General features: G+C 36.7%; 1 protein-coding gene across 1 annotated transcript in view; it reads left to right on the plus strand.

The window, feature by feature from the left end:
• Positions 1-12,949, plus strand: part of INTS8 (integrator complex subunit 8) — a 42,936-nt gene that overhangs the window by 6,350 nt on the left and 23,637 nt on the right. The window contains exons 5-10 of the mRNA XM_081111716.1: positions 35-86; positions 683-865; positions 2,378-2,485; positions 4,161-4,316; positions 7,498-7,598; positions 8,027-8,168. Of these exons, the coding sequence (XP_080967842.1) occupies positions 35-86; positions 683-865; positions 2,378-2,485; positions 4,161-4,316; positions 7,498-7,598; positions 8,027-8,168 (742 nt within the window). The remainder of the gene's footprint in view (positions 1-34; positions 87-682; positions 866-2,377; positions 2,486-4,160; positions 4,317-7,497; positions 7,599-8,026; positions 8,169-12,949) is intronic.

Consider the following 12,949-nt stretch of genomic DNA (forward strand, 5'->3'; position numbering starts at 1 on the left):
AACATTTGATACTCTGCAATTATTTCTCTTTTAGTATGAATCAGATGCAACAGGAGAAAGAGCTAACAGAAAATATTTTGAAAGTGGTGAGTGTTGGCATCAGTTATACTTTAACATTCTGGGACACATTTAGAGCATATTTAGATGCTTCTCCTAACCTTAGGTATGTGAGAGTTGGCAAGGTCTAGTCTAGGTGCAGTGACATGTAGGTTTTCACTGTTTGAACACCGCTTGCTAATATGGTAACTTGTACAGATTTTCATTGTTAATTGATAGAGTGCTTTACTACCATTCTGTTGTCAAATATTTCATAATACTTTAGCAGATATGATATCTTTATTACTCTAAAAATTTTACAATAAACATTATTTATATTTTTAAGTTACTTTTATAGGTAAAAAAATACAACAGATTTTTTTAAATCTAGTAATATAAAAGTAGAAATGTGGGAGTTGCCATAATTTAAAAATGATCTCTAATTCTGTATTTAGCACCTAAAAATTTTCTTTTTAATTTTAAGGTAACTATTTCAACAAATTTAATTGCATTCCTATTGTGTTAAAAAGTTTTCTTAATAGCTTAGTACACTAAGCTACTAAGTATCCTGTAAATGTATTTTGATTAATATAGTCCATTGCTGCCATTTTTGTATTTTAATAATTTGTTTATTGAATTTTTGTAGCTAAAAGAACAAGCTTCTGATTCTATTTTGGTACTAGAGGCAGCCCTTAAGTTGAACAAGGATCTTTATGTCCATACAATGAGAACATTAGATTTATTGGCCATGGAGCCAGGCATGGTAAATGGAGAAACCGAGAGTTCTACAGCTGGATTGAAAATCAAAACCGAGGAGATGCAGTGTCAGGTATTTATTTCAGTATTTAATTAGTGCATGTCAAATTTTTGGAAATCTTATGAGACCTCTCCAGTATTATTTTGTTGTTGTTAATCCTCACCCAAGGATATTTTTCCATTGATTTTTTAGAGAGAGTGGGAGGGATTGGGAGAGGCAGAGAGAAAGAAACATCGTTGTGCGAGGGACGTATTGCTTGGTTGGCTCCTGCATGTGCTGCAACCAGGGACTAAGGCTGAGTATTGAGCCTGCAACCAAGGTAACCAGCATGGAACCTGGCACCCTTTAGTCTACTGGCTGATGCTCTATGTGTTGAGCCAAACTGGCTAGGGCTTTTTGAAAATATGTATATTTTTATTGATTTTAGAGAGAGGAAAGGAGAGGGAGAAAGAGAAACATCGATGGGAGACAATCACCACTTGGCTGACTCCTGCATGCCTCTTACTGGGGATTGAGCCTGCAACGTGGGCATTTGACCTGATCGAGGATCGAACCATGACCTTCTCGTTCATAGGTTGATGTTCAACCACTGAGCCACTTTGGCTGGGCAATCATGTTAGACTTAAAAAAAAAAAAAAGAAAAAGTAGGCCTTATTTACTTATATTGTTATTTTTAACATACTTTTATTGATTTTAGAGAGAGAGGAAGGGAGAGAAACATCCGTGTGAGAAAGAAACATTGATGGGTTGACTCCTGCGCCCCCACTGGGGACTGAGCCCGCAACCCGGATATGTGCTCTGACCGGAAATCGAACTCTGACCTCCTGGTTGATGGTCGATGCTCAACCACTGACCACACCAGCGGGGCCCCCTCCTCACACTTTTGGAGTGATTCCCCAGTATCTCTTCCCTTCTTCTATTTTAGAAGAACTCTCTACCATCTGAGACTTGGTGGGACGAGGCAGAGCTTGCTTCTAGTAATAGAGCTGAAAATTACAAAAAACGAGTTTTCTCTAGCCTTACCTGCTTGGGGGCAAGAATGTCACACAGACACATACATTTAGTTTAGACTGCATCACAAGCTAGCAAGTCCGTGAAGTGGGGATGATAGAGAATCCATTGTGATGATGAGTAGCAGCAACAGTGATAGTAAAATCTAGTTTGCAGGGTCAGTACTAGTACGGGCGTATGTAGCTCCTGCTTTCAGGGTTTCTAGCACTGGTGGCTGAGGCTGATAGGAGCTGTGGAGTCTAGTGTTGAGGTGGCTGCTGCAATGGTCTCTCATTAGACCAGCATAGTTCTTGTCCTGACTGCGTGCCTCCCTTGCCCCTTTGTTTTTCAAGCCTGATTCTTTGACCTTACCAATAATTCTGTAGGCCACCTGAAATCTTACTGGTAAATCTATTTTCTGCTTCGTCAGAGTTGGTTTCTGTTGCTTGTAATGAAGGTCATTCACTTCTTGTTGAAATGTTTTTTTCTTATGGATGTACCTGTATTTTGCTGAGATAAAGATAATTTTGGATTTTGTCAACTTTTAAGTACATGAAAAATTACTAAGCAAATTGGTGTTCATTACCATTTTAGGTGTGTTATGATTTGGGTGCAGCATACTTCCAGCAAGGCTCTACAAATTCAGCTGTCTATGAAAATGCCAGAGAAAAATTTTTTAGAACCAAAGAACTAATTGCAGAGGTAAATACGGTCATACCAGGCACATAATATTCACTCCTTTACAATATTATACATTTTTTGGCTTTAATATTTTTGATAAACGGTAAGTGTTTATTGTAGTAGTAACTCTGCCAAATTCAAAAAAATACTGAAAACAGTTGTTAAAAATCTATACCACTACTGCCTGGAAATAACCCCTGTTGTCATTTTAACTTCTTCTGGTTTTTATTCTCTCTGTATGTATTTATATAGTTAAGCTTATTCTGTATATACTACTTTGTGTCTTGCTTAAATCTTGAATAGACATTTAAAATGTATTCTATTCTGTGATTTGCTTCATTTCCCTGATGTTAGGGCATTTAGGTTGTTTACTGGTTTTATTTATTACAAAGCAGCAATTTATATCTCCAAGCATAAGTTTTTCTTTGGATTTTAGTTGCTTTCAAGTTAAATTCTTGCAGGTAGTAATTGCCACTTCCAGTGGTTACTTATTTGTCCCAATCCTCACCCGAAGACATGCTTAGAGAGAGAAGATGGGAGAGGGAGAAGGAGAGAGAGAAACAAACTCTGATTGGTTGCCTTCTGTAAGAACCCAAACCTGGGTATGTGCCCTGACTGGGAATCAAACTGACAACCGTTTAGTGCACAGGAGGACACTCAACCAATTGAGCCACTCTGGGCCCACTATTTTTTATAGGCTGTAAACCAACTTGTTTTGCCAGGTACCTTTCTCTAAGAGTACTCTGATCAGCAGTGATGTTTCTTTTTTAAATTGCTAATTTGGTGAGTGAAATATAGTATCTTTAAAAATTTTGTGTTTTCTTAGTTCTTAATAAGGATACACTTTTTCAAGTGTTTATCATTTGCATTTTTCTTTTGATGGTTCAGACAACTGAAATTTGAAGTGTATAACTGTTTTTGTATGCCTGGTGCCTAGAAAATGTCCCACTTCAGTCTCCTTTCCTCACCAGAGAAAACAAATTTAAATTCTCCAGAGATCTATGTTAATTCTAATCTGGACTTATTGGGAATCCCCATTTTACTTTGCCTGGGGTACTCATCAAATTTCTAATTTTATGGCATTTAGGGAGAGTAATTTAAAGCTTTAAATTTAAAAAAAAGGTCTTTAAAACAATTTTTCTGTTTTGGTAGAAGCATTCCTGTTCTTTCTAGTTGAGTGAAGATTGAGCTTTCTCTGTTCTCCCCCTGTAAACTTCTGCCAAGTATTATGTATTTTTAAATATTTTAAGTTTCTAACAACGTTTACTCTGTTAATCAAATTCTTAATTGTCATACCTACTTAGAGTGATAATGTCTACCTGTATGTTCGCCTGAAAACTAAACCAGGAGTCAGCAAACTTTTTTGTAAAGAGCCACATAGTAGATATTTTAGCTTTTGTGCACCTTACATAGTATTTGTTGCATATTCTCATTTGTTGTTTTTTTCCCTTTAAGACCTAAAGAATTATTCTTAGCTCAAGGGTTCTACAAAAATAGGCTGCAGGCTAGATTTGGCCCATGAGCAATCATTTTTCTGACCCCTGTTCTAAACTTTTAACCTGTATATTTTTTATGTTTCCTCCAGCCCCAAATTTTTCTTTAGCATTTTCTTGTATTGTTCAGATGCACTAAGTGGGTGTTAGACTATTGTTTCTGTTACATTGATGGATAATGATATATACCTCTTACTTTACAGATAGGTTCATTATCTCTTCATTGTACCATAGATGAGAAGCGGCTAGCTGGCTATTGTCAAGCATGTGATGTTCTCGTACCTTCTTCTGATATTACATCTCAACAGTTAACTCCATATAGTCAAGTCCATATTTGTTTGAGATCTGGCAATTATCAGGTAAGTCTTATGATGGAGTTGCATTAGTGTAGTTGAAAAATTTTGGAAGCTAGATAGAACTGAATTTGAATCCTGGCACTATCATTTAGTATTTGTCTGATTTGTGGCAAATCAGACTGTGAGATTGACCTATAAAAATAGCAGTAGTAATTATCCAATTTCATAGGCTTCTTGTGAGAATTAAATGAGAAGTTACTGCTTATAAACTCTGAGGCAAAGCACTATATAGATGCTGACTATTATTGATACGATCCTTTCTTGAAGTTACACAGCTTGCCCATTTTAAGTGAATTATGTAAGAAACTTTATATGCAGGACTTTTAACTTTTAAAATTACAGGTAGAGAACTTTTTGTGCAGGGGTCCTCAAACTACGGCCCGCAGGCCACATGCAAATACAAATATTGTATTTGTTCCCGTTTTGTTTTTTTACTTCAAAATAAGATATGTGCAGTATGCATAGCAATTTGTTCATAGTTGTTTTTTTTTTTAAGTATAGTCCGGCCCTCCAACGGTCTGAGGGACAGTGAACTGGCCCCCTGTTTAAAAACTTTGAGGACCCCTGTTTTAGTGTTATGTAGCCTAAAGTTTTTTTTTTAATTTTCAATTACAGTTGACATTCAGTATTGTATTCATTTCCACTGTACAGCACAGTGATTACACATTTATATAACCTACAAAGTGATTCCCCCAATAAATCATGCACACACTTGACACCATGTATAGTTATTAGAATATTATTGAGTGTATTCCTTAAAGCTGTACTTTACATCCCGTAACTATTTTATAACTGTCTGTTTGTACGTCTTAATCCCTTCTCCTTTGTCACCCAAGCCCCTCCCATCTGGCTACCATTTGTATGCCTGGTGTCTAGAAAATGTCTCACCAGAGGAAAGCAGACCGAAGTGTTCTCTGTATCTATGAGTTTGCTTCTGTCTTGCTCGTTTATTTATTTTGTTTTTTAGATGCCATATATAAGTGAAATCATATGGTATTTGTCTTTCTCTGACTTATTTCATTTAGCAAATACCCTCTATATGGAGACTAAAGTTTTGGGTCTGATTTGAAAGTATAACCTTGTAGCCTAGCCTTACTATAGCCACTGCAAATACTAAGACTGGAGGAGAAAGTGAGCGGCAGTTTGGGTAGTTTTGGTGGTACGTTGCAGAACCCACTTTGCCAATGAGCCTGGTCAGTATTTTAATTTTACTCATGCAAAGGGCTTAGAATAGTCGGTTGAGATTTCTTATTGCTCCCTTCTCCCTGTGGGTGTGTGTGTATGTATGTGTATATATATATATATATGTGTGTGTGTGTGTGTGTGTGTATATATATATACATATATATATACACACACACACACACACACACACACACACACACACACACACACTAGAGGCCCGGTGCATGAAATTTATGCAGGGGGTGGGGGGTGTATTTTTAGTCTGGCCTGTGCCCTCTCGCTCCTTACCGCTCAGCTTGCTGCTCCTGAGCACTGCAGCAGAGGTCAGAGAGGCTCCCACCACCACCACTGCACTCGCCAGCCATGAGCCAGGCGGCACTACCTCTGTGAGAGTGCACTGACCACCAGGGGGCAGCTCCTGTGTTGAGCGTCTGCCCCCTGGTGGTCAGTGCGCATCATAGTGACCAGTCATTCTGCCATTCGGTTCAATTTGCATATTAGCCTTTTATTATATAGGATATTTAGTTTTGTAATGAAAAGCACTGGGAATTAGAATTTGTACTTTAAAATCTTCTTTTGGAAAGCCTTTATTCTAGAAGGTGAACAGTGCCTTCATGTTGTTTAATTCAAAACAGGAATCATGAAATGAAATAGCTATGGCATACCTTTAGTTTTGTGTCTCCAAATGTGCTTTAGTACAATTTTTTAGTTCACTCTTCTCAACCAGAATTATTTCCCTCCCCCCAGAAAATAGAAGAAAAGAGGGGCTAATACTTTCTTCCCCTCCCTCTGGCCCTTTTAAAAAGAAGTTCTGCTTTAACCTAGGGAAGAAAATTAAACTTTCTTGAGGATGAATTATAGATGCAGATGCATTTATTAAAGACTGGAGGTCTTTCAATTGTATATCCCTAGTAAGGCTTATGGGTGGTTACTTATGGTTAAGATAGAGAATCTTTAAGAAGCTTCCTGTGCAAATTAAGACCTTAGAAATATTACTCACAGGTAGGTACAAGTTACTGTGAATATAACAAAGTGCCAAAATGTGTAAATCAGAAAGCAGTATAATTGGGTAGATGGAAGGGGAAATTGTGATTTTGTTGTAACTGAAATTGACCACTTTATCACTCTAGTTAGAGATCATACTTCGCCTTCTACTACTTGAATAGGATTCTCTGTATGAACTATCTCGTGTTTGTTTTGTGCTGATCAACAACTGTAACAAATGTGTCTTCTCACCTTGGGAAGGGCTATTTTGTCCTGTGTAACCCTCTCTTGCTCGTGCTTGACTATGGAGGTGAAACAGTGGTTGCCCTATAGTTTTGAAACCACTTTTGTCAGTACTTTTGGGATAACAGTTGAACAGCGTTAACTGTTTCTAAAATCTTCCCCATCTCCTCACACTGTCATCCCTTCTTTTTCTCCTCTTCCATTGCTTGATAAAGAGCCAAAAAAGTCTGTATGTAAAAATGTGGATATTTTCTGTAATTCACTAACTAATTTTAAACCACTTAAATTTATTAGGATAGTATTTTGACAGGTTTTTTCCCCAGCTGAATTATTTTAATTATTATTTTAAAAAGTTTGTTGTATTAATTTGTGTTTAAAGTGAACGAGAAGAATTTTTTAAAACTTCTGATAACTTAGCGGCACTACCTCTTACTAATGGATTCTTCTCTCACCTCTCATTTTTGGTCCATGATCTTTAATTTAAAAACCATGAGGGAGGGAGCATCTGAGATCTTGTTCCCCGGCAAGTGCTGTGAATTGGCTCAAATATCTCTTACACAAATTTTCATTCATAAAGAAATGTAACATTTTGTGATTTTTCCTCAATGTCTATTTTCACTATAGAAAGACTTATTTTAAAAATTTATTTTTAAATTTAATATTTTTGGGGGAAAGGCTTTATTTTGGGGCGGGGGGCGCATGGGAGACTTTAAAAGTAAAGAAACTTTGCCATGATTTTTGAAATGGATGCAATTTTATGTCTATGTTCTAGGAGGTAATAAAGATTTTCATTGAAGATAACTTAACCTTCGGTTTACCTGTCCAGTTCCGACAGTCAGTACTGAGAGAACTCTTTCAGAAAGCTCAACAGGGGTAAGTAAGTAAATCAAAGAATTACTTTTTGATTTTTGAATAAAAGAGCAAGTGTGCATTTCAGGTTTATCTGAAACACACCTCCAAATTACCTGTAAGTCTGTGACAATACTTTCACTTTTGTTAGAGTATAGAAATTAACATAGTCAGAGGAACTTAAATGTTCTATTAAAAAGTGCTTGGGAAAAAAGATTATAAAAAGCAGAATTCGATTCTGTTACCTAATTTGTAACTAAATTGTCCCTTAATAAACTCAAAACTTTTCTGTTATGCTCTCCCCCCTGACTTGGGTATTTACTAGTGTGCCTGCATATCCTAAAATCTTAATCTCTCAAGAATAAATGACTCATTCTTGTGAATTTAGTTTTGTAATATATACCTTTTTTCATTTAAAAAAATATTAGTGCATCTACTTTTGTATTCTACAGAAATGAAGCTCTAGATGAAATCTGTTTTAAAGTCTGTGCCTGTAACACAGTCCGTGATATATTGGAAGGTAGAACAATTAGTGTTCAATTTAACCAGCTATTTCTTAGACCTAATAAAGAGAAAATAGACTTTCTCCTTGAGGTAAGACATTATTTCCCCTTTTAACTTACAGTTTTGCTTTAAGACCAGTGATGGCTTAGCTGCCAAATCCAGTGCCCTCTTTTCTGTCTTCATCTGACCTGATAATTGATACTACTGACAGACGACACGCTTACCTTCCCTCTTTCCTATTTCTCCTACATTATTGGATTTTCCTGGGTCCTTCATTGGCTTCTGTTTTACTCTCCCTTTAGTGTTTTTGTTTTACAAAAGTTTTGTCCTTGGCTCTTTCATCTTCTCAGGTCATTTTTTATTCTCATCCAAAGTGTCAGTCACCTTTTCTATCACCTGTATACTGAAAACTCTCAAATCACACCATTAACCTCCTTCATGTCAGTTCTAGTGTCTGTGCTTCTACGGGATCTTTCAGCCTCTTTATTTTATTGTTTTAATGTAATAGACATTGAGAGAAGTACATAAAGCATAAGTAACACCACTTAGTTCCAAAGTGCAACATTACCAACACTGTAAAAGTCCTTCTTATGCTCTTTCCAAATCCTCTCTGCCTCTCTTTGAGGAAATCGCTGTCCTGCCTTCGATGATAATCCTTTCCTTGCTTTTCTTCATAGTTGTATCACCTTTATATGCACCCTTAAAGAATATTCTTTAATTTTCCTGTTTTGAGCTTTTATATAAATGAAATCATACAAAATGTATTCACTTTCTTTGACTAAACATTTATTTGTGAGATTTTTTTTTCCAAGTTGTTTAATGCAGATACAGGTTTTTGTTGTTCTTTTAATCCTCACTTGATAATTTTTCCATTGATTTTTTTTTTTTTTTTTTTGAGAGAGAGTGGATGGGAGAGATGGGGGTCGGAGGGAGAGAAACATCGAGTGTGTGAAAGACAGATTGATTGGTTGCCTCCTGCATGCACCCCACTCTCCTGCATGTGCCTCGAATGCGGCCAAGATATCCACCCTGCAACTGAGGTACATAATTTTTTAAAAAATATATTTTATTGATTTTTTACAGAGAGGAAGGGAGAGAGAATTAGAAACATTGATGAGAAAGAAACATCGATCAGCTGCCTCTTGCACACCCCCCACTGGGGATGTGCCCACAACCAAGGTACATGCCCTTGACCGGAATCGAACCTGGGACCTTTCAGTCCACAGGCTGACGCTGTATCCACTGAGCCAAACCAGTCATGTCATATAATATCAAAGTTTTTTTGCCACCAGCATGCATGAGAATTCTCATTGGTCAGCATCTTGGGATTTTTTGATTTGCCTGTCAGATCATTGTATAATGGTATCTCACTGAGTTTTAAATTTCCATTCCCCTCTAAGGAATTTACCAGCTTTTCATTTACTTTTTGCTCACATAGATTTCGTCTTTTGAAGTATCTTTTTCAAGTGGTATGCCTTATTTTTCTATTGGATTTTATTTTTTTTGCAGACATTTTGGGTGGTTCTTGATAGCCTTTGCCTTTACCATTTTTATATATTTCAGGTATCTTCTTTGAGTTTGACTTCTCTTTTAACTTTCTTTTTATTGTTTTAAAAGCTCTTAATTTTTTTTTAAAAATATATTTTATTGATTTTTTACAGAGAGGAAGGGAGAGAGATAGAGAGTTAGAAACATCGATGAGAGAGAAACATTGATCAGCTGCCTCCTGCACATCTCCTACTGGGGATACGCCCGCAACCCAGGTACATGCCCTTGACCGGAATCGAACCTGGGACCTTTCAGTCCGCAGGCTGACGCTCTATCCACTGAGCCAAACCGGTTTCGGCTCTTAATTTTAATATAAAGTTTATAAAGGTTTCATGATTGCTGTGTCTTATTTAAGAAAGTTTTTCCTATCCTATAGTCATGAAGATAGTCTCATAGTTTATTTTCTAAAAGCTTATAGCATACCCTTCCTTTCACATTTGGGTCTTTAATCCATCTATAATTGATACTTTTGGTGTCATGTGAAGTAGGGGGTCCAGTATCTTTTTTTTTCCTTATATGACTGTTGGTTTGTTCCTGTACCATTTACTGAATGGTCCATTTTTTTTTCTTCCAGTCCCCAGTGCTGCACTTATAGAACTCCCAAGTGTGTATGGCCTGTTTCTGGGCTCTATTCTGTACCACTTTCCTATTTGCCTATACATATCTCAGTATTCCTATGTCTTGATATCTAAAGCACAAATGTTGTTTTGCAAAGTTGTATTGGCATGCTTGTCCTTTGCATTTTGTTGTAAATAGTAGATTCAGATTGTCAAGTTTTACAAATAAGCCTGATGGATTTTTCTTTGGAGTTAGCTTACATTTAAAAACCAAGAAGAATTAGTAATTTTTATAATATTGAGTATTCAAATCCATGAACTGGTGTATCTTTTGATTTATTAAAAGGCTTAAGAAATTTTTTTAGATATGTTTTTTATTGATTTATGAGAGAGGTTATGGAGAGGGAGGGAGGGATAGAAACATCAATGATAAGAGAGAATCATTGATCAGCTTAGGCATTTTTTAAATGTCCTTCAGAGCTTTTTAATTTTTCCATAGAGGTCTTTTTTGTTTTTTCAAATACGCATTTAAAAGTAGAGTATGAATTGGTACAGAGCTAGAGTTGTATAATGATTTTGTTTCCAACTACTTTGCTAGACTCTTAAAAAATTCTCTTAGCCCTAGCTGATTTGGCTCAGTGGATAGAGCATTGGCCTGCGGACTGAAGGGTCCCAGGTTCCATTCCAGCCAAGGGCACATGTCTGGGTTGTGGGCTCATCCCCAGTAGGGGGCGTGCAGAAAGCAGCCAATCGGTGATTCTCATCATTGATGTTTCTATCTCTCTCCTTTCCCTTCCTCTCTGAAATCAATAAGGAAATATATTTTTTTAAAAGTTCCATTAATTTATCTGTGAGTTTGTTTTTCTGAACAGTCTCATTTGTAAATAACGCATTTTGTTTTTCCCCTCTTCTAACCTTTTCATTTTTATTTCTTTTTAATTGTTCTTACTGCGCTGACTGTGACTGGTACAGTGTTCAGTATAAGGGGCTCTGGTGCGCTTCCGGTCTCATTCTCAGTTCCGAGGAAAAGCTTGCACTGTTTCACCATGTGGAATGATGATAATTTTGTTTTTCCTGTAGCTCTTCCTTATGTGATTAAGGACGTTTTCATCTATCCTTAGTTCACTAAGGGCTCTTTTTAAAAAATGATGAATGATTTTTAGATTTTATAAAATGTTTTCTCTGTGTCTATTACAATCTTGTAATTTTATTTTTCTCTTCTAATCTATTAATGTGGTGAAGTATATTAATTGTTAAATTATCTTTGGAACAACCAATTAGGTCATGATTTTTCAAAATCTTAATTGACATGATTAGCATAACTGCTTCAGGTGTATGTTGTGATTTTTAAAAAATACATATTGCTTGATTTGGTTGGTTAATATTTTAAGATTGTTACACATTTTTGTGCAAGACTGATGCACTTGCTTTTTTTTGGTCTTGCTTTTGATTTTGGTTTCATTGTCATGCTTACCTTATAAATACACTAGAGACCCGGTGCACGAATTTGTGCATGGGTGGGGTCCCTCGGCCTGGCCAGCAATTGGGGCTGATTGGGGCCAGCTGGCCAGGGGGATGGACCGTGGGAGGCTGGCTATGGGAGCGCATTGATCACCAGGGGGCAGCTCTTGCATTGAGTGTCTTCCCCCTGGTGGTCAGTACGCATCATAGTGATGGGTCGATCGGTCATTCAGTCACTTAGGCTTTTATATGTAGAGATTGGAAAAGTTAGTGTAAAAATGAACTCATTGCTTCTTTTGATGTTTGCTAGAATTTCAGAAATGAAGTATTTGGGACTAGAGACTTTTTTGTGAGAAGATTTTTGGCTGTGGGTCCATTATATCAGTGATTGTAGAGCTATTCTTCCTTAATAGTTTTAAGAAGTTATTTTCTAAGAATTTGTCTATATCATCTAAATTTTTGTGTTAGTATTAAAGTTTTTATTACCTTTATAATGTTATAACATTTATAGATATGTTCCTTCTTGTTTTTAATGAGGCTTTTAAAAAAATTGAGGTGAATTCACGAAACGTAACAAATCTTCCCTAAATTGTTCCATGACATATGTACAATGCCTCTCTAAATGTGAATAAATAATCTGATATGGAAAGACACTCAAGTGTTACTTATCATAAAATCTTACATATGACAGCAAATTTAATATTAGTTTTAATATATATATATTTTTTGTTAATCCTCATCTGAGGATATTTTTCCATTGATTCTTCAAGATAGTAGAAGGGAGGGAGAGAGACACAGAGAAACATCAGTGTGAGAGAGATACATCGATTGGTTGCCTCCTGCACGTGCCCTGACCAGGCCTGGGGATCAAGCTTGCACCCAAGGTACATGCCCTTGACCGAAATTAAACCCAGGATCCTTCAGTCTGCAGGCTGATGCTCAACCGCTGAGCCACACCGGCCAGGCCCCTTAGTGTTTTCATCGTTCGTTCATGTGGTAGCATGGGTCAGTTCTTTAATCCAGCGGTCGCCAGCCTGTCAGACCTCACGGACCACCAGTTGGCGACCTCTGCTGTAGACATTCTAATGGTTGAATAATATTCCATTGAATAGGTATACTATTTAATGTCTCATTTGTGTGTCCATTTGGGTATGCTATCCATTATACATTTGTGTCTCTTCAGTTGATGCACTTCTTCAGAGTTGTTTCCACTTTTTGCTGTTATGAACAATGCAGCTACAAACATTCTATATCTTATTAGAGAATATTAGATAGTTTCTTGAGGTTAGGGACTTTTATACTAAT

The sequence above is a fragment of the Myotis nattereri genome, assembly GCF_964212035.1.
Source record: "Myotis nattereri genome assembly, chromosome: 17".
In the NCBI taxonomy this organism is placed as follows: Eukaryota; Metazoa; Chordata; class Mammalia; order Chiroptera; family Vespertilionidae; genus Myotis; species Myotis nattereri.